Genomic DNA, 22,578 nt, shown 5'->3' with positions numbered 1-22,578 from the left:
ATACTTAAGTACATTTTATCAATTCCATTTACTTTTGATACTTAAGTATACTTAAAGCCAAATACTTTTAGACTTTTACTCAAGTAGTATTTTTTCACCACTGTACACACCACTGTACACAAGCAAACGCAAACACACACACACACACACACACACACACACACACGCAATGTGGTCTGCGGATTAAATTAGAGGGGGGTACATTTGAACCATACTAAATGACTTTAACTGATCCCATACTATAATTAGGATTACACATGACGGGCTGGGAGAACGGATACTCTTTCAAAGGCTGGGACACGGGGAGCACAGAGGGGATCAGAGTCATTAGACCAACACAGCCAAGAGTAAGACTTAGTCACCCCAACCACATCATGAAACTCATGTCTGGAGCTCACTCCTCCCCCGTTACACAATCTGAGAAACAAGCCATGTTGTTGTCAGAAGGACCGGTTCTGATAGGTTTGAAAAAATATTCTGTCAACGTTCTTTAATCCTTCTGTCCTCTCCCCACTTCCCTCTCAAAACGTCAGAGTGAAGCGAGGAGAGTATTGGGGGAGAATATCCGTGCAGAAGAAGAACCTTGGATCTCCTCCTCCAATGCTCTCCTCTTTTCCCTCTGTGTGAGTGTGCACATAGCCACGGGTAATAGGGGTTCTGAGGGTGCTGGAGCACCCCTTGAAAGATAGGATTTTTTTTTTAATATATATTTTTGGAAAAACATATTTTGTTCACAAATATAGTGCACTGGGCCTTTACTATACCTGTATTAGCAGACCCATATAGCTGTCTGTAGTGCTGGCCCTCCAAAAATGTCAGCACCCCCCATCAACAAAATAAATCACAGCACCCCCACCCCCACCCCCAAACTACTTACTGCAGCTATGCGCATGCATATGTGTGTGTGTAGGGGTTAAAGGTGACTCACCAAAGTAAGGTTCGTTGGGACATCCCTTCAGCTTCACTCCCTTAGGACTTGTCTCAATCAGGAAGTGCCTCACCAGCTCATTAGTGTTGTCACCAGCTACAGGGGCCCCCGAAGGGCAAAACAATATAGGGAAAACAAAAGAACAACACACCGGTGAGCCCATTTATGGTATGTAGACATCACCTCAAATGGGGAGGTATTATATATTATATGTTTTTATATAGGTAATGACTTCTTTCTTTACTCCACCTGACAACAGGCCAAAACAGAGACTAAAATATAATTTTTAATGGAATGTTCTAAGATGAGCTAAGTGGCTAGTTAAGATTGGCCTCTTGGCAGAAAAATAAACTGTGCTGACAACATTCTCCTCCCTTCGTGTGTGTCCGTGCGTGCACAGTGTTGACCTAGAACATTCTCCTCCCTTTGTGTGCACACACAATATTTTGGGGCGTGGTTTGCGCTGAGCCCTTTTTTGTGCAACCGTGAGTGAAAGTGTCATTCCAGTTTATCTAATGTGTTGTGTTATGTTATTAAACATTATGGCCAGTGATGGTGTCTGGCGAAAGACTGAGAACAGTTGTGTCAATTGAAAACGGTTCACTAAATCAGTCAGTGGTGCTCAATTGTCTCCTTTCAGAGGTACAGTAGCTCACTTGATTCAATGCGTCAATTAACACAATAACACCTATGGAATTTTAACAATATAATATGGCTGACCAGAATATAAAACCCTGTATGGTTCTTCAAAAGTATCTAAAACAAACTTTTCAGATTGAGAGATGTTCCATTCTCCATAAAGGTTCTATAAAGAACCATAAAAAGGGTTCTATATAGCTGTAACTATAGCAGAACCCTTTTTTTGTGTTATATATAACCTTTTTAAATTGTTCTTTATAGAACCTTACGAAGGGTTATTTATAGCACCATACTGGTTCCATTTAGAACCTTATGAGCATGGTTCTTTACAGAACCTTAAGAAAAAGTGTTCTATATAGCACCAAAAAGGGTTCTGCTATGGTTACAAGCCAAAGAACCCCTATCTGGTACTATTAAGAACCATTATGTTTGTGTGTGTGTGTGTGTGTGTGTGTGTGTGTGTGTGTGTATGCGCGCGCGCACAGGCAGACGTGTGTAGAGGAGACATTCCAATCCACTCCCAGTTATCCCTGCTCTTCTAGGTGTTATTGGAAACATCACAGGCACCTCATACCTTAATGACAGTATTAAGACCCAGGGTATATGTTTAGTAGTGCTGATCGACTGTACAGCCAGACTCTGCTGGAGTAACGATATGCTTTCATCGGGCCCCTCAAAAACACATGATCCACTTCAGAGTTTGTTGATTGATTGAATTAATACGTGAGAGTATGTGAACGTCATACAAAATGTGGTTGTTCTTTGTATGATTTCACTGTGGACTGTGTGTGTGCTTGTATGTGTGTGTGTCTCCTTATATGTAGGGCCACAAGATGACACAACATCACAGAGGTGTAGAGGGCTAATATAATTTTCCATCAGCAATTACAGGTACAGTATATGAAAGCTGGAGCCCAGTTGGTGATCCAGTACATTTTACGTTTGAGTAATTTAGCAGACGCTCTTATCCAGAGCTATTTAAAGTTAGTGCATTCATCTTAAAACAGATAGGAGAGACAACCACATATCACAGTCATGTGTTCATAACAAGTGGGAAACTTGGAAGTACCTTTCTTGGTCTGCTGTACAGTGGGAGGAGGAGAGGCCACTTTCATGGCCAGGCCATAGGCCCCTCGGAAGGAGTGACTGTCCCGAATGACAAAGGCCCCGGGCTCTCTCTCTCTTAGCAGGCTGATGGCTGCAATACACAATAATACATGATTCAATAAAATAACACTTTATGTATCCCCTCAGGGGAAAGTAAGAAAGTATTGCCAGATCATACATTCCTTTGGATATAACACAGAGAGGAGAAGAAACAAGGAAAAGGAAGAGGCAAGGTGAGGTCTTTGGGGGAGAGGGGGAGGGGGTGAACAATTATTCTGAAGAGGTGAAACGGGGAGGATTGAAGGACGAGGAGAAATAAAGGGATAGGTAGGATAGACATGGAAGATGGGGAGAGGGAGAAGGAGGAGAGGGGGAGTCGGAAGGGGATGAGGAGGAAACTTTCCTTGGAAAGGAAGGAAGACCTTTTGTGATCCCATATTTCAATGTAACTACAGGGGAGAGTTATTAACTGTTGTCTTGTTCAACAAAACAACATGTATTGCATCTCTAACATGCAATTCTATGTATCCCTATATGTCCAAATATGACATTTCATAGACTCTGTAAGTAAGATAGATATACAGTACATGCATATGTTCCCTAGCCACTTAGATTAATGGAGTACATATGGTGTGTGTGTGCGTGTGTGTGTGTGCGCGTGCATCTGAATGTGTGATGTCATCGCAGCGGAGCATGTGCTTGTGTTTAAGGCTATCTCCATTGACATTTTATTCATTTAGCAGACGTTCCATCCCAGATGATCTAATCCAATAAGAGAGTGTGAGCAGAAGCAGATGTGGGGGCCAACAGCAGTGACCTCACAGTGAAACATACAGCAGAAGAGAACAGAATAGGGTCATTTAGGACATCTGTGTGTGGAGAGGATGTGTCAGAAGAATCCAAAAGGGTTTACATCAGACACACATCCTAACTCTCCTGGTTACTAAATAAATAACATTCTCGGCCACATTTTACCTTAGATAGGTCTTATGCTAGCTAATGGGTTAACTAATGGGATAACTAAGGTAACTGTTCTGTGACAAGCTAGTAACTACACTCTTAGAAAAAAAGTTGCTATCTAGAACCTAAAAGAGTTCTTTGGCTGTCCAAATAGGATAACCCTTTGAAGAACCCGTTTAAGTTCCAAGTAAAACCGTTTCGGTTCCAGGTAGAACCCTTTCCACAGAGGGTTCTACATGGAACCCAAAATAGTTCTACCTGAAACCAAAAAGGGTTCTACCTGGAACCAAAAAGGGTTCTCATATGGGGACAGCTGAAGAACCCTTTCGGAACCTTTTTTTCTAGGAGTGTAGTACATACCATTACACAGCAGTTACTACTTAATTCTCTAATTTCTTCGCATTTTCTTGGAAAACTGAATTATCATAAAACCTACTGTACGTGTTACCTTTAATCTCTTCCCTCTATGACAAGAGGCACAATTACCTTGTTCACGGGAGATGTCAGGCTTGTACCAGAACTTGGAAGTGTCCTGAACAAACTTTACATTCAGCCTGGTCTCGGGACTCCCGTCTAAGAGAAGAAAGAACGACTTGTGTTGAAACCATGTGTAGATTTAACCAAAATCATTTAGCCATTTCACCATGTGAAAAGAGGTATGTTTATATGATACTTCGTAAATGCTGCATGTCACATTACATTGAATCAAGTCCAAAGTCTCAATAGTCTAATTTATTTATTTTTACCTTTATTTAACCAGGTTAGACTCTTGAGATAAAAATACATTTTTCAAGAAAGAACTGGACGAAGATAGCAGCAGTGATGCTTCATGAGGGTCATCCTGACCAAGATAATCTAATCTACATATCAACTGGACTTCCAAAAAGTACATTAACAGCTCCTTATTGTGTAGAGATAAGCGAATCTGCGCTATTAGCGAGTTAGCTCCTAGCGTCAACCCTCGCAAACACGGCAGTATCTGTATCTGTAACCATATTAGTAGTTGCTGTTTTAACTCTTCTCCCAGTATACTCAGTATAACCCAGAATGGAGCTTTGAAACCACTGCAGATGCAGAAATGGCTGCCAACCAAGGCTCTGGGCCTGATGCCAATTCTATCTGAACCTAGCATCTGGGACTGGCTGGGCTGCCTGGGAGATGCATTCATTCCTTCATCTGCTCTGCAATGTGTTTACGGAGAAAGTAAGTGTGTCCAACTTATAAACCGCCTGCTCAGCTAAAACCATGCGAGTATGACCGCATTCACTTTACTTCACTATACTTTGCTGGCTCTACTCACTTCGTCTGCTTTCACAGAAAAATGTGTGTATGAAAACAGATGTATTTACATTGAACTTATATAGTTAGGTAGTAGTGCAATTATAGTTAAGGTATGCATTGTTACATATGTACTGGCAAAGAATATACCCGTTTGCGGTTTGAATAAGTTTCATAAGCAATGTATTTGTAAAAAATATATATACACTACCGTTCAAAAGTTTGTGGTCACTTAGAAATGTCCTTGTTTTTGAAAGAAAAGGTAATATTTTGTCCATTAAAATAACAACAAATTGATCAGAAATACAGTGAAAACATTGTTAATGTTGTAATAGGCTATTGTAGCTGGAAACGGCAGATTTTTTTATGGAATATCTACGCAGACGTACAGAGGCACATTATCAGCAACCATCACTCCTGTGTTCCAATGGCACGTTGTGTTAGCTAATCCAAGTTTATCATTTTAAAAGGCTAATTGATCATTAGAAAACCCCTTTGCAATTATGTTAGCACAGCTGAAAACGGTTGTGCTGATTAAAGAAGCAATAAAACTGGCCTTCTTTAGGCTAGTTGAGTATCTGGAGCATCAGCATTTGTGGGTTCGATTACAGGCTCAAAATGGCCAGAAACAAAGACTCTCTTCTGAAACTCGCCAGTCTATTCTTGTTCTGAGAAATGAAGGCTATTCCATGCGAGAAATTGCCAAGAAACTGAAGATCTCGAACAAAGCTGTGTACTACTCCCTTCACAGAACAGCGCAAACTGGCTCTAACCAGAATAGAAAGAGGAATGGGAGGCCCCGGTGCACAACTGAGCAAGAGGACAAGTACATTAGAGTGTTTGAGAAAGTTTGAGAAACAGACGCCAGTTTGCGCTGTTCTGTGAAGGGAGTAGTACACAGTCCAACAAACAGGTTGGACTTTTGAAGAATCGAAGAATCTCAAATATATTTTGATTTGTTTAACACTTTTTTGGTTACTACATGATTCCATATGTATTGTTTCATAATTTTGATGTCTTCACTATTATTCTACAATGTAGAAAATAGTACAAATAAATAAAAACCCTGGAATGAGTAAGTGTGTCCAAACCTTTGACTGGTACTGTAAGTGAATTTGTCCCAATACTTTTGGGGGGACTATGTACAAAAAGTGCTGTAATTTCTAAATGGTTAACCCAATATGGATGAAAATACCCTCAAATGAAAGCTGTCAGTCTGCACTTTAACCTCATAGTCATTTTATGATTTCAAATCCAACCTTTTGGAGTATAGAGTCAAAAGAAGAAACAAATGCCTTACTGTCCCAATAATTACGGAGGGCACTGTATCATCCTTGAGAATACACTGATCTTCACTTCCTATTTCGCTGGGGATGTCAGTGCTAGTTGGGGTGCTCTTTGCTACAGTAGTATCTAAGTTTTAAGAGGGTTGTCAAGGTGGTCTTACCAGACATGTTAAACTTGGAGAAGTCTGGCAGTGTTTGAAAGTAGCTGGTGCTGGGTGTGCTCCCTCCACTCGACATAGGTGAGGACATTTTCCCGTTCAGCGTCCCGTAAGAGAGCCCCCCGTTGGGCCTCTCCCCACTTGACATGCGCCTCTTCTCTGGCAGCTGGGGCTGAGCCTGCGCCAGGGGGGCCGGGCTGCCCTGCCTTAGCCCCATCATCATCCCCCCATCCAGGTAGCCTGCAGGGGAGAGGGGGAAGGAGGGCGTGGAGGGTGGGTGGTATCCTGAGGAGCTGCTCTGTCGGGACAGGGTGCCGTGTCTCTCGTCCGGGGTGGTGTAGCCGCTACTATGCAACATAGGGTGTCGGTCCAGACTCGGACTGCGTTGTGACATCTGGCCGAGGGACGGGTGGTGGTCCAGCACCGGACTATTACCACTGCCCTGCTGGTGGGTGAGGGACGGCTGTCGACTCAGCAACGGACTGCTCTGGATACTGCTCTGGATAGGCTGGCTGTAGGTGAGGGAGGGCTGGCGGCTGAGCACGGGGCTGCCCTGGGAGGCCTGCGTCAGGGATGGTTGTCGGCTCAGGACAGGGCTCCTCTGGGACATGGAGGGCTGTCGACTCAGCACTGGGCTGGACTGTGTCCCCTTGGACACACACGGGTTATAGTGGTGGCGGCCCAACACGGGACTTCCCGCCATTACCATCCCAGGGATCCCAAACTCCACAAAGCCATTGGCAGGAGAGGGCTGGTGGCCCATGACAGGGCTGCCATGATTGGTGGGCTGGTGCCGATGTTGGAGAGAGGGACTGTTGGAGTCGCGATGCAGTGTGTGGAGACTTCCTGATCCTGGTGGAGGGTGGACAGCCAAAGGGCTTTCCCGGGGGGCTACCTCCAGCTGGGCCTGGGGAGGGCTGGGGTCGGTGGAGATGTAGGTCCCCATGAGGCCACTGGGACCTAGGTAGGAGGGCGTGGTGGTGGGGGAGCACAGGTAGGACAGGGTGGGGGAGTTGGAGCTCAGGTAGGAGGAGGTAGGGGTACCCTGTGCTTGAAGGAAGGGAGATGGGGTTCCCAGGGCCTGGAGGTAGGGCTTGGGAGTAGCGACGGATGTGGGAGTGGGGGTGGGGGACGCGCCCTCAGAAGGCTGGGAACGGAAGCCGGAGTCACTGGCCGCTTGTGAGGGGATGTTTGCACTGCAGTCAGCCAATTGGTGCTCTCTGGGAGAGAAAGAGAGATAGAGACACTCAAACACAGTGTATGGAAAGACAACCACAGTAGAATTAACGAAATGCAGTATTAACACCTATGGATCCCTTGCTATCTGTAAACATGTAGTATATTTCAGGAATACTGGTTCCTTACCAATGTCATGTAGTGTAACCAGTGTATGTTTAATGTCATTTAATATAGACTCATTGACCAATTTATTAGGTACACCCATGAAGTACGGTTCGTACCCCCCACTGCCTCCAGAACAGTTTAAAGGGAGCTAACGTGTGCCAGGAAAACATACTCCACACAATTACACTACCGCCACCAGCCTGTCGCATTGATACCAGGCATAATAGGGCCATGGCCTCATGCTGCTTACACCAAATCGTGATTCTCCCATAAGCATGACGCAACAGGAACCGGGATTTGTCAGACCAGGCAATGTTTTTCCACCCCTTAATAGTCCAGTTTTGGTGATTGCGAGCCCACTGGAGCGGCTTCTTCTTGTTTTTAGCTGAAAGAAGTGGAACTTGTTGTGGTCGTCTGCTGAATTCCAAGGTGCCATTCTGCGCACCACTGTTGTACTGCGTAATCATTTGCTTGTTTGTGGCACGCCTGTTAGCTTGCACGGTTCTTGCCAATCTGCTTCGAACTCATCATCGAGCTGTTTTTGCCCACAGGACTGCTGCCGACTGGATGTTTTTTGTTTGTCGCACCATTCTCGGTAAACCCTAGACACTGCCGTGAGTGAGAAGCCCAGGAGGCCGGCAGTTTCTGAGATACTGGAACCGGTGCACCTGGCACCAATGATCATACCACACTCAAAGTCGCTTAGGTCACTCGTTTTTCCCATTCTAACATTCAATCAAACAGTAACGGAATGCCTCGTTGCCTGTCTGCCTGCGTTATATAGCAAGCCAGTGCCACGTGAGTCACTGTCTGTATGAGCGAACCTTTTTCGTGATCGAGCGTACCTAATAAACTGTCCATTGAGTGTATGTATTAATGTTGTTTGCTTCGTACTCACCCCTCTGAGCTGTGGATTGGGCTGCTGCTAGACAGTGGGAGGTTGAGGGTCGGGGCAGGGTCAGTGGTCGTCTGTCTGGCCAAGATCTCTCCTGGAGGGGTAAGGGTCACAGGTGACCCTGGTGGTCCCCCGCCGGCCACCGCTGATCTGGCCACCGACTCCACGTAGCTCCGCGGCTCTGAAGAGATACAGACTTGGCCATTAAGTGTGATTTAATTTCAGTGTGTACTGTCGTGAAGGTGAAGTTGTCTTCACAGGATAGCTGCACTTTCCCCCTAAACAGTGACAATTCTGTTCTTGTGAACATGCCATAAACTATGAAATGTGTTTTCTTCACTGAATTCAGTATTAGTGAGTTGTTTGGATATCAAGATTTACTGTACTCTGGGTATACACTCTATCTTTAATATAATATTTAAACTCCTACAAATGGGACTACAGAGTTAAGATTTTAGCAGTCCAGAGAACCTACGAAGCAACAATGGGCTTTAGGCTGTCGTTAAATTATTCCTCCTTCATTGAAATGATCATATTCAAGTCATCAGCTGCAGCCCATCAACCAAACTGCAGCATCTTCACCGTTTCCCCATCAGGAGCTTGTCAACAGTGTGTTAGTCAAACAGACCTGCTTGTATGTACTCAGAGACATGTTCTATTGCCCCCTCGACATTCCAATGATGTCCACAAGAGCCTATCAAAAGCACAGTCTGCTAGATCTGAAACCCACGCTAGACTAGAATCTTCTGGAGGGAACAGTATTGCCCACAATAATGACTCCATGGCACATACAGTGACTGAATGGAACAAGAGGGATGGTGACCATAACAGCGATGAGCAAACACAATACGGAACAAAGAAATTGAGAAAAAGTGCATCGCTGTAAGGAATTGTGAAGTCTCAATTGTGAAGTAACACCTGAAATGGGTGGAGGACAGTTGGATGGGAGAAGATGGGAAGAAGAGTGAGGCTCTGCGGTCGTCTATGACAAGGGTTCTCTGGGGAAGTTAAAAAATGCTTGATGATTGGGCGATGTTCTTACCTTCCTCGCCCTCACTATGTTCAGCGTCTGAGGCGCCGTGACGGACGGAATTCAAAGAAAGAAAGTGAAACAAGGAGTCAAGAACAAGAAGAGAGAGATAAAGGGAGGGAAGAAAGGAATGAGAAGGGAGGAAGAGGATGAGAAGTAGTGTAAGGTAGCCAGAGAAGGGAGGGGAAGAAAAGAGGTTCATGGGAGAAATATAGAAGACAAAGTATGATGTGTGATAGATGATGTAGAGAGGGAAGAAAATTTGCCAAAGTTATATTCAAGCATCTGTAGTTTAACTACAGATGTGTGTGTTTGTGTGTGTATGTGTGTGTGTGTGTGTGTGTGTGTGTGTGTGTGTGTGTGTGTGTGTGTGTGTGTGTGTGTGTGTGTGTGTGTGTGTGTGTGTGTGTGTGTGTGTGTGTGTGTGTGTGTGTGTATATGTCAGCGCTGGAATAGTCAGCGCAGAAGGAACTACTGAGCAGTGGGGTACACATTTCATGAGCCAAGTCAAACATCCCTCCGAGAGCCCAAGCACCTCATCCAGTAATGAGATATTATTGCTCCTGCCTCCGCTAGAACCAAACACTCCATAAAGGCTTAGAGGAGACAATAAAAAAGAGTGCATGTTCAAAGGAGTCATTTGTTGAAATTATATTTCTGGGGGCTCTCTCACATTTAGCCTGTCGGCTGTGTAAATATGGGACTCGTCGCTTTGAAGACTAGATTAACATGCAACCCTATGAAGGTGAGCCATAAATCAAGATTTCATTCACATTCCTAGGTCACCAAAATCAACCCCAATATAACCACATATGATACAAAAACACTGCTCAATTTACAAGCACTGGTGATCTCACTGGTGAACTGTTTCACAGAAAAGGTGTCTCAAGCTAAAGCTAGGTTGCTATGCTAGCCTTTCTAGCCCTCAAGGGAATGGTGCTAGCTAGCCACACTCTCTGGATTTAGCCCTATGCTAACAATCGTTGAGGCCTCAAGGGTGTAGCACTATTCTAGTAGATGTTATGCTTACATTTTAGCACTATGCTGCACTATATATACAAAAGGATGTGGACACATCTTCAAATTAGTGTATTCAGCTATTTCAGCCACACATGCAATCTCCATAGACAAACATTGGCAGTAGAATGGCCTTACTGAAGAGATCAGTGACTTTCAACATGGCACCGACATAGGATGCCACCTTTCCAACAAGTCAGTTCATCAAATTTCTATCCTGCTAGAGCTGCCCCGATCAAATGTAAGTGCTGTTATTTTGAAGTGGAAACGTCTAGGAGCAACAACGTCTCAGCCGCGAAGTGGTAGACCACACAAGCTCAGAGAACGGGACCGCCGAGTGCTGAAGTGTGTAGCGCATAAAAAGAATCTGTCCTCGGTTGCAACACTACCTACTGAGATCCAAACTGCCTCTGGAAGCAACGGAGGATGCCAGGAGAACGCTACCTGCCCCAAAGCATAGAGGAGGAGTCATTTGTTTCCTGGCATCCCCCAAAAGACAGATTTGTCCGTCGGACTGCCAGATGGTGAAGCGTGATTCATCACTCTAGAGAACCCGTTCCCACTACTCCAGAGTCTAATGGCTGCAAGGTTTACACCACTCCAGACGACACTTGGCATTGCACATGGTGATCTTAGGCTTGTGTGTGGCGGCTCGACCATGGAAGCCCATTTCATGAAGCTCCCGACGAACAGTTCTTGTGCTGACGTTGCTACAGAGGCAGATTTGAATTCGGTAATTCAGGCTAGATGATTCTGTGCTTCCAACTTTGTGGCAACAGTTTGGGGAAGTCCCTTTCCTGTTTCAGCATGACAACGCCCCCAAGCACAAAGCACTGGAAAAACTTGTCTGGCCTACACAAAACCCTGACCTCAACCCCATCAAACACCTTTTGGATTAATTGAAACGCCAACTAACTATGCAAGTCAGTTAAGAACAAATTCTTATTTACAATGACTGCCTACCGGGGAACAGTGGGTTAACTGCCTTGTTCAGGGGCAGAACGACATAATTATTTTACCTTGTCAGCTCAGGGACTCGATCCAGCAACCTTTCGGTTACTGGCTCAACACTCTAACCACTAGGCTACCTGCCACCCCAACATCAGTGCTCGACCTCACTAAAGTTTGTGGCTGAATGTAAGCAAAGCACCCGCAGCAATGTACCAACATCTAGTGGAAAGCCTTCCCAGAAGACAGGTAGCTGTCATAGCAGCAAAGGGGGGACCAATTCCATATTAATGCCCATGATTTTCAAATGAGATGTTTGTCGAGCAGTTGCATATGTATGTAGCACAATGTTATCAGAAAAAAACATTATTCTTATAAATGCTTTGGATAAAGCGTCTGCTAAACAAATTTACACAAAGTTTACATACAATATACTAACTAGATGAAGTGAACATAGCGCTGTAAGATTATGCTAACATGCTAGAGGCGACATTATGCTATGCTTACAGGCTCTTCAAGCCCATGAATGAAGCACAATGGCTAACAGGCAAAGTAGTGCTAGCTCACCTGAGCCACTCTGGTTGAGGTGGATCTCGGCTGGGTTGTGGGGTTTGAGGCCCAGGGCAGAGAGAGGGGTCTTCATCAGGCCTGGAGGGGAACGAGCTTGGCCTAGCAGGAAAAGAGCACAACATGACTTAGCATTTAGCATGCTTCACTACAACAGTCTTAACAGCAAATACCTGTGCTGTTCATGTTGTAACTGTGTATGGGTGTGTGTGTTTGCTGGTTTGGGTCTATGTAAGGTATGTAACGGTGACTAACCCCATTCCGTACAAATTTGCGCCACCGCAGCATTCAAACGAGGCTGCAATGAAAACTAATGGGACTGTAGCAAATGTATTGGCATCAAAATCTGGGGTGTGAACTAATTTTCGATTCAGCATTGATTTTCATGGGAATGGACAAATAGTATTCGAGAAAAGACTAACAAAAAACAGATCCCTCTGACGCGGTACGTTACATCGTGACGTGTCACTACGTAACGTACGGCACGCATTTGGAACCCATTCTGTGTCGTACAGCCTCTTTCCACCAGGTGTAGCCCTTCTCTAGCTATAGTCTTTTATTTACATTTTAGAGGTGATAAGTTGGACAAATCGGGTGACAAAAGCAGTCTCCCCACACAACATATCTCCCCCTTTCACTATCATGCAGTAGGTTTCGCTTCCCCACCCGCCATTTTTAAAAAGACCCGACGGAACGCATTGCATTCTTCAATCATGCAGAGACGGGCAGCATGGAGGTCTCGTCATTGATTTTGCTGGAAAGGGGATAAATTGTGCTTTACAATGGTATTCATATTACAGTTGACCTGGAAGTATTACGTTTTTGGGGCGGTAAAATAAGGTAAATTGTACGGAATAGCGCAATGTTCAACAGTGTGTTAGTTACCGTTACATGTATTCACTTGATAGGGCAATTTTTTCATTCCTGAATTCCAAGACAGGTTGTTCATTGCTGCACATGTTCTATGCCTCATAAATAGGACTGACTGACATGTGTAGCATGGAAACATTAAGGAATGCTCAACTGAGAATATTGTTTGAAAGTTATTTTTTGTCCAGAACTAGGCTTAATCTGGGTCCGGAAGCCAAATGTGTGTGTATACATATGGTACATACAGATGCTGAGCTGTCAAGACATCATAACAACAGAATGTGACACTGTGACACACAACAACATGGGTGATATCATGACGGATACAGCTAGATGTGGGAGGGGTGTGGCCATGCCTCATGCTCTGTGGGAGGACCATGCAGGTGACGTATCACACTGTGACCAGCCTCTGAGCGACACGGTCACAACAAACATGGCAGGATGTAAGCAAAGTTGCGCCATGCACACACATGTAAATAACAACAGTAACTCACTGACATCTGTATAAAAGACAAGCCTTATATGGCTTAACAAATAAAGATGCTTGGGAGAAGTCGGTGCGTAGCAAAACAACAGAGTGATGTTAAAAGGAATACACACATGACAACAGTCACATGGAGAGCAGTACCTTAGGAGAGTGAGGCTTAGTTATTTTGAAATATTTGTATATGCGTATATGTGTGTGTGTGTGTGTGTGTGTGTGTGTGTGAATGAGCGTGGGTGAATAAGTGTGTTTTCTTTATATGAGTAATCTAGTGTGGATCTCCAGTCTAGAAGGGGTTGTCTGGTAGGATGACTCTCTTGTCTTAAGAGGTACTGCTCTCCAGAGGCATGCTGGGTCAAGCCGTGCGGGGGGGGGGGGGGCTGCTCTGATAGGCAGAAGGGGAGAGCTGTAGGTCACTTCAGGGTCGCTGAGCCTGGGCCAAGATGGCCAATGTGGTCAACAGTGGGACTAGGGACGTGCATCATCCTCCACTTACCAAAGAATCCCAATCAATTCTTTGTTCTGTGTGGCAACCTAAATGCCTTACAATGTGGTGGATCGTGTTGGGCAAATGTGTGTCGTGGGAGGACACTCTAAAGGTCTAGAGCTGAGAGGGGTCCGTGGATGTGCCGGTGATGAGGATCTGGGTAACCCTAAGCGCTGGTCCATCAGCTTTCCATACCCCGAATTGTAACATTACCAATGGGAGTGATGATTCCAAACTGATACAAGACCAAGCTTGCAGGGCAACAGTCAAAGACACCACTAGCTCCATAGATAGAAAACCAACACCGCCTCCTGTCTCGCAGTAATGGTTAGGGTTAGGGGCTAGAATGGCAGAGATAGACAGGGACAGACATACCCAGGGCCCCACCAGTCTATCTAAGTATCTGTTTCAGTTTCTATTCAAGACATTAAGTGTAAAATGAAGTTGAAGCATATTGAAAGTGGGATGCATACTTGAGTAGTAGCATACTACTAGTAGATCCCTAAATGCTGGTAGATGCATGTAAGTGGATGCATACTTGACTAGAATCTTCTTACATGGACAGAGATATCATAAATCGTCATGGTTTAGCCAGGAAAAATAAGTACTCACTGCATTCCCGCTTCGCATGGAGTTTTTTTTTTGGGGGGGGGGGGGGTGTAACACCTTTGAGGGCGGTAAAAATGCAATGGGCTTTTTATGGGGTGTTTTTAGGGCTTTGCCCAGGGGGAGATGAGGTAACTAGTAGAGCTGGCAACTGACATGGTATTTGAAGGGATAGTTCACTCCATAATTTGTCAAGAGCTTGAAACCACAACTCACGCTATTGTTTGTGTGTAGATCCAGCTCAATGCCTTAACCCAAATGAATGTGGAAGATAGGCACCGAATAAAATCTAAAAATTAGACAGTGCCCATCTTTCATATGAAATACCTGCCTACTAAATGCATCAGAAGACTGGTGGGATCCCAGGATATGTCGATCTGTGGATGGCAGCACATTCTCTAAACCCACTGAATTACTGCCTGGAAGGCAGGAGAGAAGTGTGATTCTTGTCTGATAGGATGACTCAGGCTTTTCTATGAGCCGACACAATTGCAAACAGTGTGGCCTCTCAGACAGTGTGGCCTCGGCAGTTATTAGAATCTATCCTGACTTCTTACAAATCTGTCTGAATGGGGTTGAAATGGATTTTGTCATGTGGGAAATATAGTTTATTGCCCTACATCTAAATGGGGTCGAATACTCGGGATTAGGAGATGTAGTCTATGATTTTTTTTGAGAAGAAGAAGAAGAAGAAAAATGTTATGGTCCATGAATTAAAACCAACCAGACAGAGCTAGACTAATGCCACCCTGACGTTATTGACCATAATATCAGTTGTATAGTTTCTACACTCTGAACCTGTACATGCCTGAATAAAACATGCTATTCTCATGTCCTATAATATCCTAGAGAGTTAAACTGTTGAGGTTTTCCTGGTCAAGTCACATGGTAATGTAACTCCTGGTTAATTATTCCTATAAATAACATCCTACTCCCTTCTTGGATAAATGTATTTAGAAATGTTCTATGGTAAAAGCCTATATTCCCCTGAGTTCCACAGCGCCTACAGCCAGTCAGAGGGGAGACTTACACAGGTTGAAGTAAGGGGTTTGCGGCGAGACGGGGAAGGCAGGGGTTTGGGGGAACACCTCACCACCAACAGTGGGCGTGGGGCTGACTGAGCCACCTTCCAACTCCTCAAAGGCCTCTCTGTAGCTGTGCATGTGTCTCTGATGGAGGAGAAGACAAGGAAACAGACACATTCACGCACACGCATACACACCAAATATATTAGTATTCATTATGGTCATCCTAATCATATATCATCCTATGTGAGACACACTAGAGAAGGTTGAGGCTGTGGGCAGAGCATTCTACCTCTTTGGGCCGCCCCCCAGGATTCAGATTTAAGGTGTTGACGAACTCCGGCGAGACACAGCGAATGGGGGAGCGGACTGGGGGTTCGTAAGAGAAGTTTTCATCGTGGCCATTGTGGCATTGTCCTTCGCTGGTGGTGCGGTGACGGGGCAGGGCCAATGTCTCGTCCAATGACATCCCATGGGACTGGACACCTGTCCAGATCATACAGGGGTCACATTTTGTCAGAACAGTGTTTTGTAAAAAAGAATATATATATATCATGCTGTATCATGTATTAGTATCATGCTCTTTGAAACACAACTTTTCACTTCAAACCAGCAATGTCTTGCACAGCCTTTAATCCACAGAAACATCAGAATAAGGAAACAATCACAAAGTGTTCAAAAGTGAACAGTAAGAAATGGCAAAGCTGACCTTTCAACATGCTACTTGATGTTGAACACTCTAACCAGAACTTTTCTCATTAAAATCAGACACTGTTTATAAGAGCTCTGGATTGTTCGGAGGGGAACCGTAGGGATCAATGTTCTTGTTGATTGCCACTAGATTATCAGCAACTCGCAGGTACATCAGTGAAACAGTCTAAATTTGTAATTTTTGTTATCTGAGTAATACTCTGTGGCGGTAGCTAATGTTTTGGATGAACCTCAAAAGGCCCAGTAAGCTCATTACAATGAGTTGGTTTGGAGGGAAAGAGAGGGAGCTGCCACTGCCAGTGTAAAACAAAAAGGATTTGCGTAAGATCTTATCTTAATGTGTTAGTTACTGCATGGAAACTTGTTTTTGTTCATTGGTAGTCAGAGACTGTGGGTTAATGTAAGCAAACTACACTTTGGTTTTGTATCGAAGCCAGCCTTTCTTAAAAATATGTTTAACTTTTACCCTAGGTTTTTCAATTTTAAGGTAAAGATTATTCTCTTTGAGCGTCATTGAAAATTGTGCATAAACACTTATTTTTTGCTTTTTCATGCAGGTTTTATGCAATGTACTCTGTAGCTAGCGCTGACTGTCTGCAAAAACAAACTATTCATCTGATTCATGGATTCTCCAGGCCTGAAGTTCTGACATACCCTCCCAAAGATGGAAAAGCATGCAAACACACCCTAGTTCGAACGTTATGGAAATATTTACGAGCCCTAGCTCAGCCTCTTTTGGCAGGATAAATCTGGGGGGCGAGTTAGAGATAGTTTCCCGCAGCTGCATGCTAATGCTAAGAGGCTAATAGTTACTGTCAGAATGGAGATGGCCTCTTTGGTCACACAAGAGTCAGACATGCCTTATGTGTTTACTCCAAATAATATCCATGACTGTGATGAAGCATATCCATATTCCACAACCCTTAAACTGAACGTAAAAACTACAGAGAGGTTTTGGAGGGAAAAAGTGGTATTAAAGGAGAGCAGTCTTCTAAGAGGTTAACTAACTTCCTGTCTGTCTAGTGCACAACAGTGTATATACTGTATATCAACAGAAATCTAGTGGTCACTAAGTGTGCTTTGTTGGATCCCAATTTACAGCATAACAAAACAGTACCATGACAAGATCCAAGTATAGGCCTAATAGGTAAAACCTGCACACATGCCATTCATATGCCCATCTTTTTACGTTCTTGATTTGCCTCCAATGGCGCTGCTTCAGTCATGTCACATGTCTAGGCTGGGCTCTATTTTGATTTGTGGATCGAAGAGGGGCATTGTTTGATAAATCCTAAGCGCTGGCACGTGAATAGCAATGGGCCTGGGATACCGCAAAACAGATGGACCCAGGATGCACTGCTCTATGGCGGAGCCTGTCAAACACTGTATCGTTGCCCTGGCGATGGCTAATAGCTTCCAGCTGTTACAGCAGAGATTCCCTGGACTGACATATCTGGGGAATTGTTTTGTTTCCCCCCCTCGTTTTTCAAGCATATAAACACAAATATATATATATATATTTTTTTTTACATACTATAGGACATTGTATAAGGAAGGGGCTATCGCTCTCTTCATCTCCATCCATCGGTCCAGTGAGGGACTATTTTATGGTGCGGAAGGGTTATCTGGGGTGAAATTCATCAGAATTCCCTTCAAAGAAATGTACTGAATAGATTAGAAAACAGATCTACGTATGTATATAAATACCCAAATAGAGTGTTTTTCTTCCAGTAGACCAGGTCTGACCCCATTCTAAACTGTCTACACCGGGAATGTCCGGTCTACTCATGCTCCATCTTTGCTCCAAGGCCTGAGTTGTAAGAAGTGAAGCCATGTTAATAGAATGAATGTCATTGTGGTCATTCATTACAGTCCTTGGACTTCAAGGACTACTCTGGCTTTTGGGAGTACAGTGCAGTACTGCAGTCTGGACATCATTCCAGGCCCCTGACAGAACAATACAGTCTGCGTCCTAGTCTATCTCTCCCAACGGACAGATAAGGCCTTCAGAATATTTCAAAAAGGCAATCTTCCCCCTAGATTTAGTGCCCTTTGTCTGCGATGATAATGTTAAAAACAGAAAGGGGAAAAGAGCAGCCTTGAAAGAGGCCAGTGCCTCTGGCCTTGGGCATTGTTCCCTGGCTTTGGCAAACAATATCTTGTGACATACACTCCGCTGCGAGTCCGCACAGAGCCATCTTTGTGCTTCCTCATCTCGTTCTTGTAAAACTTAAACATTAACCCAAATGCAATTTTTCGGTTGGGTCGATTCCTTAACCTTAAAAAATAAATATCAAACTGTCCTCTCCATCAATCACAGATGAAGGACGGTGTATTGGAAAAACTGGACATTAGAGGACATTGTTTGTTCTATGACATAGCGAGAGAGACAGCCAGAGGGAGTGAGTGAGAAAAAGAGAGCAAGAGAGACAGAAAAAAATAGATAGATAATGAGAAAGAAAGAGAGTAAGATAGAAATGGAAAGAAAGGGAATAAACAGGAAGCAACAAATGCAAACAGCAAACTGGCAGGCAGCGCCATGGATAGATACTCAGAAAGGTTCGTTTTGAAGAGGAGTCAGTGACAGGGGAAACAGGGAAGGAGAGAAGGAGGGGAACGAACCAGAGAGGGAGAGGGAGCGACGGTGCTCAGACTGGCCTCGCATTCTGGCTGAGTACTCTGGGTAGGTAGAGTAGGGGCATGATTGGAGTCGGCAGGAGAAAGAGGAGGAGGAGGATGAAGATGGAGAGAATGATGGAGAGGGAGAGAGATAATGAGATCGTCCACAGAAAGGGAAAAATAAATGAAGAAAATACGTTATTTGCTAGTTTATGAAAACAAAAAATGTAAATCATAATCGCTTACAGAACAATGGAAATGTCAAACATCTATGATAAAAATGACTAAGAAATATCAGAAATAAGAACCAAGTGGACATGTCACATATGTTTCCGTGGACAGCTGCCTGTACATGTGGACAAAGTGGGTTTGTATCTCCTGACAACCACAAGATGTGATAAGGAAAGTCTACTATCAGTTGCCTTGAGCTGTCCAGAGAAGCAAAGTGGTTGTGTGACAAGTAACTAACAAGGACAGAAGGATCTCCCTACTCGCTTATATTATTCCTGCTTATTATTCTTCCTGCTTGTTTTTCTTTTATTTCCTTTATGTTGTTGTTTGACTGTAAAGTGCTTTGCATTTTTAAATGCACTTTATTTAAAGTTATATTTTAATTTATTTGTCTATAAAATCACAATAACAGCACTTTTGCTGTCTGGCCATAATGGTGTTTCACTGAAAGTCATTTCAGAACCAAGAAGATGCATTTAACCATTACTGTGAGAGTATCTTTCTTGGACTTGTTTTCAGAGATGTCCCTTCACAGCTTGGCAATGTGATTCTGTACCACTACTCTTTGATTTATGACAGGTGTCCACACTGCGGACCTGTGTGCAGGATGGAGTGTGTGTTTGGTTAAGCCAGCGAACTTCCTCCATTGGAGACAGCTCATAGCTGATGAGCAGACTGTCACGAGATAAGATTCACTGAAATTGTGCAGTTTGGAAAGCTTGTCATATGGCATAACTGCTGCTCAGTATATATGGTACTGCAGGTTGACGCAGGCTTGATTTGAAAGGTAAATGGGTTGTTCTCCAGGAAAAGGGTTGGCCACCAATACACATGCCGAAGAAGTGCATTAAAAGGGTTTCATGATCTCACTGACAGTATAACCTTGTCAATGTGTGCTTGTTGGCATACTTTTGCATCACTAGTCATACATTTTTTTTTGTGTGACCTTATTAAGAGCCATTTGCCCTGTAAAGTCCTTCTAGCTTCACATAACAAGCTATCCTCCTATTGGACAAAGGCTTAGTTCTCTATTAGTAGCACTATTTACATGAAAAACAACATTATTTTACCAGGGTGCTAGATGCTTTAAGCAATGAGCCATATGTACTAGTAGGTGTGTCCTCCATCTTGGGAGCAGTCAGTTCTGGGAAGCCTCAGTGCTTAATGCAGTGCAGTGCAGGTTCTTACGGGGGATCCTCGAGCTGAGGCACTGTGTGTATAATGGCTTCATTGTGACCTCACAGGGCTCATATCAACGCCAACGCAGCCCAACAAAAGGGCAGAGCTTTGAGCCAGGAAAAGTCAAGCTAGGCTCACAATGGATTTTTTGAGGATTACATTTGTTACTCCGGGGGTTTTACAGTTCCATGTTGTACTGAGAGATGGTGTCTGTGTGGGCTGTTCATCTGTTTGTGCAGTATACAAACTGTTAAAAAACTACGTTTAGGAAAGAAAATGTAATAAATTCTCTGTTTTCTCTGTTTGAACTTCATACATATTCATTACAGTTTTTTGTTTCTTTTTTAACATCCTAATGTATCCTCGACTTGAGTATAACCTTCCTGTTTCCTTTGTATATTAAATCACACCTATATGCCAATGACAACACATGAGATCTGCAGTCTTACCTGCCACGCGCTGGGCTACTAAGCCCTCCACGTTGAATACTTCATCAGGCTCGGCATCTCTCAGCTGGGGCGATGAGGAGATGGCACTGAGACTCTGCTGGAGCTCTGGGGACAGGGACGAGGACATTGTGCTGGGGGGGTACGTGTTAATGGGCTTCAGCTGCAGCTGGCCAATGGCAGTGGGGACCTGGGTGGGAGAGCTGGTCCAGGCTTCCCCTTGGCTGGAAGGTTCCGTGAGGAAGCCAGGGACGGAGACTATAGTGGGACCGGGCTGGTAGATGGCTGTGGGCCTCTGGACGGCAGAGGGCTCTGGTGACGTGGACGGCTGGATGGGGGAGGAACTCAGCGGGACCTTGGCAAGGCGGGGAGCATGGCTTCCCGAGATAGCTGAGTCGGCCTGGTAGGAGGGTCTGGCCTGGGTCTGGGAGAAGGACGGTTGCATGGTCACCACCACCACATTATCCCCCGGCGGAGCGCTCTGGGACTTGGGCACCTGCCCCAAAGGACAGCCTGGGTCCAGGTCTAGCATCAGCAGGTTGAGGGCCTCAATGGACTGCTCAATCTCCTGCTGCGAGGCAGTCTGGTGGTGGGGGAACTGTGGCAAGCTGTGGTGGCTCTGTAGGGGCATGGAGGATGGAAAAGGGCCAAAATGGACGCCGTCCATCACCGGCTCCTCTGGGACGCCATATTGCTGCCACACGTTGAGCCCCCGTTGGACGGCATCACGACTACTGGTGGTACGTGCTGGTGCTCTGGGGAGGGGTTTCTGCTCTGCACCGAACGACTGTGAGCGATACAGGTTCCCGTTTTGGCTGAAAATGTAATCGCTCGCCGGGGGGATGGACTCGCCTGTCCCGTCCTGAGCTGAGGAGAGGCTTCGCACCAATGTGACGGGAACCTGAGCGGCCACATCCTGTGAGCGTATGGCAACATTGATGACAGCATTTTCCGGGGGGATGCTCCTCTCCAGATAGGTGACCTCGTCCTGCCCATTGATGACCGTCTCAGCCTGATAGTAGAGGTCTGCCGGTGTAGCTCTCCCTTCCAGGGACGACAGGGTGCCCAGGCTATCCATGCTGTTGCCCTCCTGGCTGGTAGGCAGTGCCACCTCGTCATCCAGAATATCCGTTTCCCTGTCCATTCTGCTGTTGTGGCCGTTCACGTGAACTTGGGCTGGCACCAGGTGAAGTATTCCTCCTCCAACTCCTCCTCCTCCTCCTCCTAGTCCTATACTTGTCCCTCCACCTGATGGGGAGGACAGGTAGCCCTGGCGGTGCATGGGGCCCTCCAGGCCGCTGAGCAGCTGCTCCAGCTCCTGCTTCTCCTGGGGACTGATGGGCTGGACGGCCGGGACCGTGCCCGAGTCTGAGACCTTTTCCTGGGTCGCTGGTGGCTGGCTCACTGGGAGGGCTGCTTGGGGGACTTGCGCTGCTGCTGCCGGGGCTGGCTCATCGGTGCGGTCAGTCTTGATAGAGGCGGTGGAGTTGCCAGAGTCGCTGCTCACCGACAGGGCTTGGTCAACCGCGGGAAGGACCTGGTCGACGGCAGGTAGGACGTGTTCGGTGGCGGCAGGCGAGAGGCCGTTGGCAGTGACCGAGCCCTCAATGGACTCCTTCTTGCGAACTTTAGCGTAGAGGCTGCCGTCGAGAGGGCCCTGTGTGTGTATGACGTCTGGAGAGAGAAAGAGACGGAAAGAGGTTGTTTACAAAGAGGGAAATAACACTGTACAGTATATTATATTATACAATGGTCATCATTCA

The 22,578-nt window shown here is 45.2% G+C and overlaps 1 protein-coding gene across 7 annotated transcripts in view; it reads right to left on the bottom strand.

Moving 5' to 3' along the window:
• The window catches only part of tns1b (tensin 1b), a 277,921-nt gene that overhangs the window by 10,495 nt on the left and 244,848 nt on the right, over positions 1-22,578 (bottom strand). For 6 of the 7 annotated variants that reach the window (XM_071340784.1, XM_071340788.1, XM_071340785.1 and 3 more), the window contains 10 exons: positions 20,819-22,489; positions 18,963-19,019; positions 15,922-16,115; positions 15,635-15,773; positions 12,158-12,259; positions 8,599-8,776; positions 6,360-7,576; positions 4,121-4,207; positions 2,637-2,765; positions 929-1,024 (listed from right to left, as the gene is read on the bottom strand). In XM_071340784.1, the coding sequence (XP_071196885.1) occupies positions 929-1,024; positions 2,637-2,765; positions 4,121-4,207; positions 6,360-7,576; positions 8,599-8,776; positions 12,158-12,259; positions 15,635-15,773; positions 15,922-16,115; positions 18,963-19,019; positions 20,819-22,489 (3,870 nt within the window). The remainder of the gene's footprint in view (positions 1-928; positions 1,025-2,636; positions 2,766-4,120; positions 4,208-6,359; positions 7,577-8,598; positions 8,777-12,157; positions 12,260-15,634; positions 15,774-15,921; positions 16,116-18,962; positions 19,020-20,818; positions 22,490-22,578) is intronic. The other variant, XM_071340787.1, reaches the window with a different exon arrangement.

Source organism: Salvelinus alpinus, chromosome 14, assembly GCF_045679555.1.
Source record: "Salvelinus alpinus chromosome 14, SLU_Salpinus.1, whole genome shotgun sequence".
NCBI lineage: Eukaryota > Metazoa > Chordata > Actinopteri > Salmoniformes > Salmonidae > Salvelinus > Salvelinus alpinus.
This window is presented reverse-complemented; position numbering and strand designations above follow the sequence as displayed.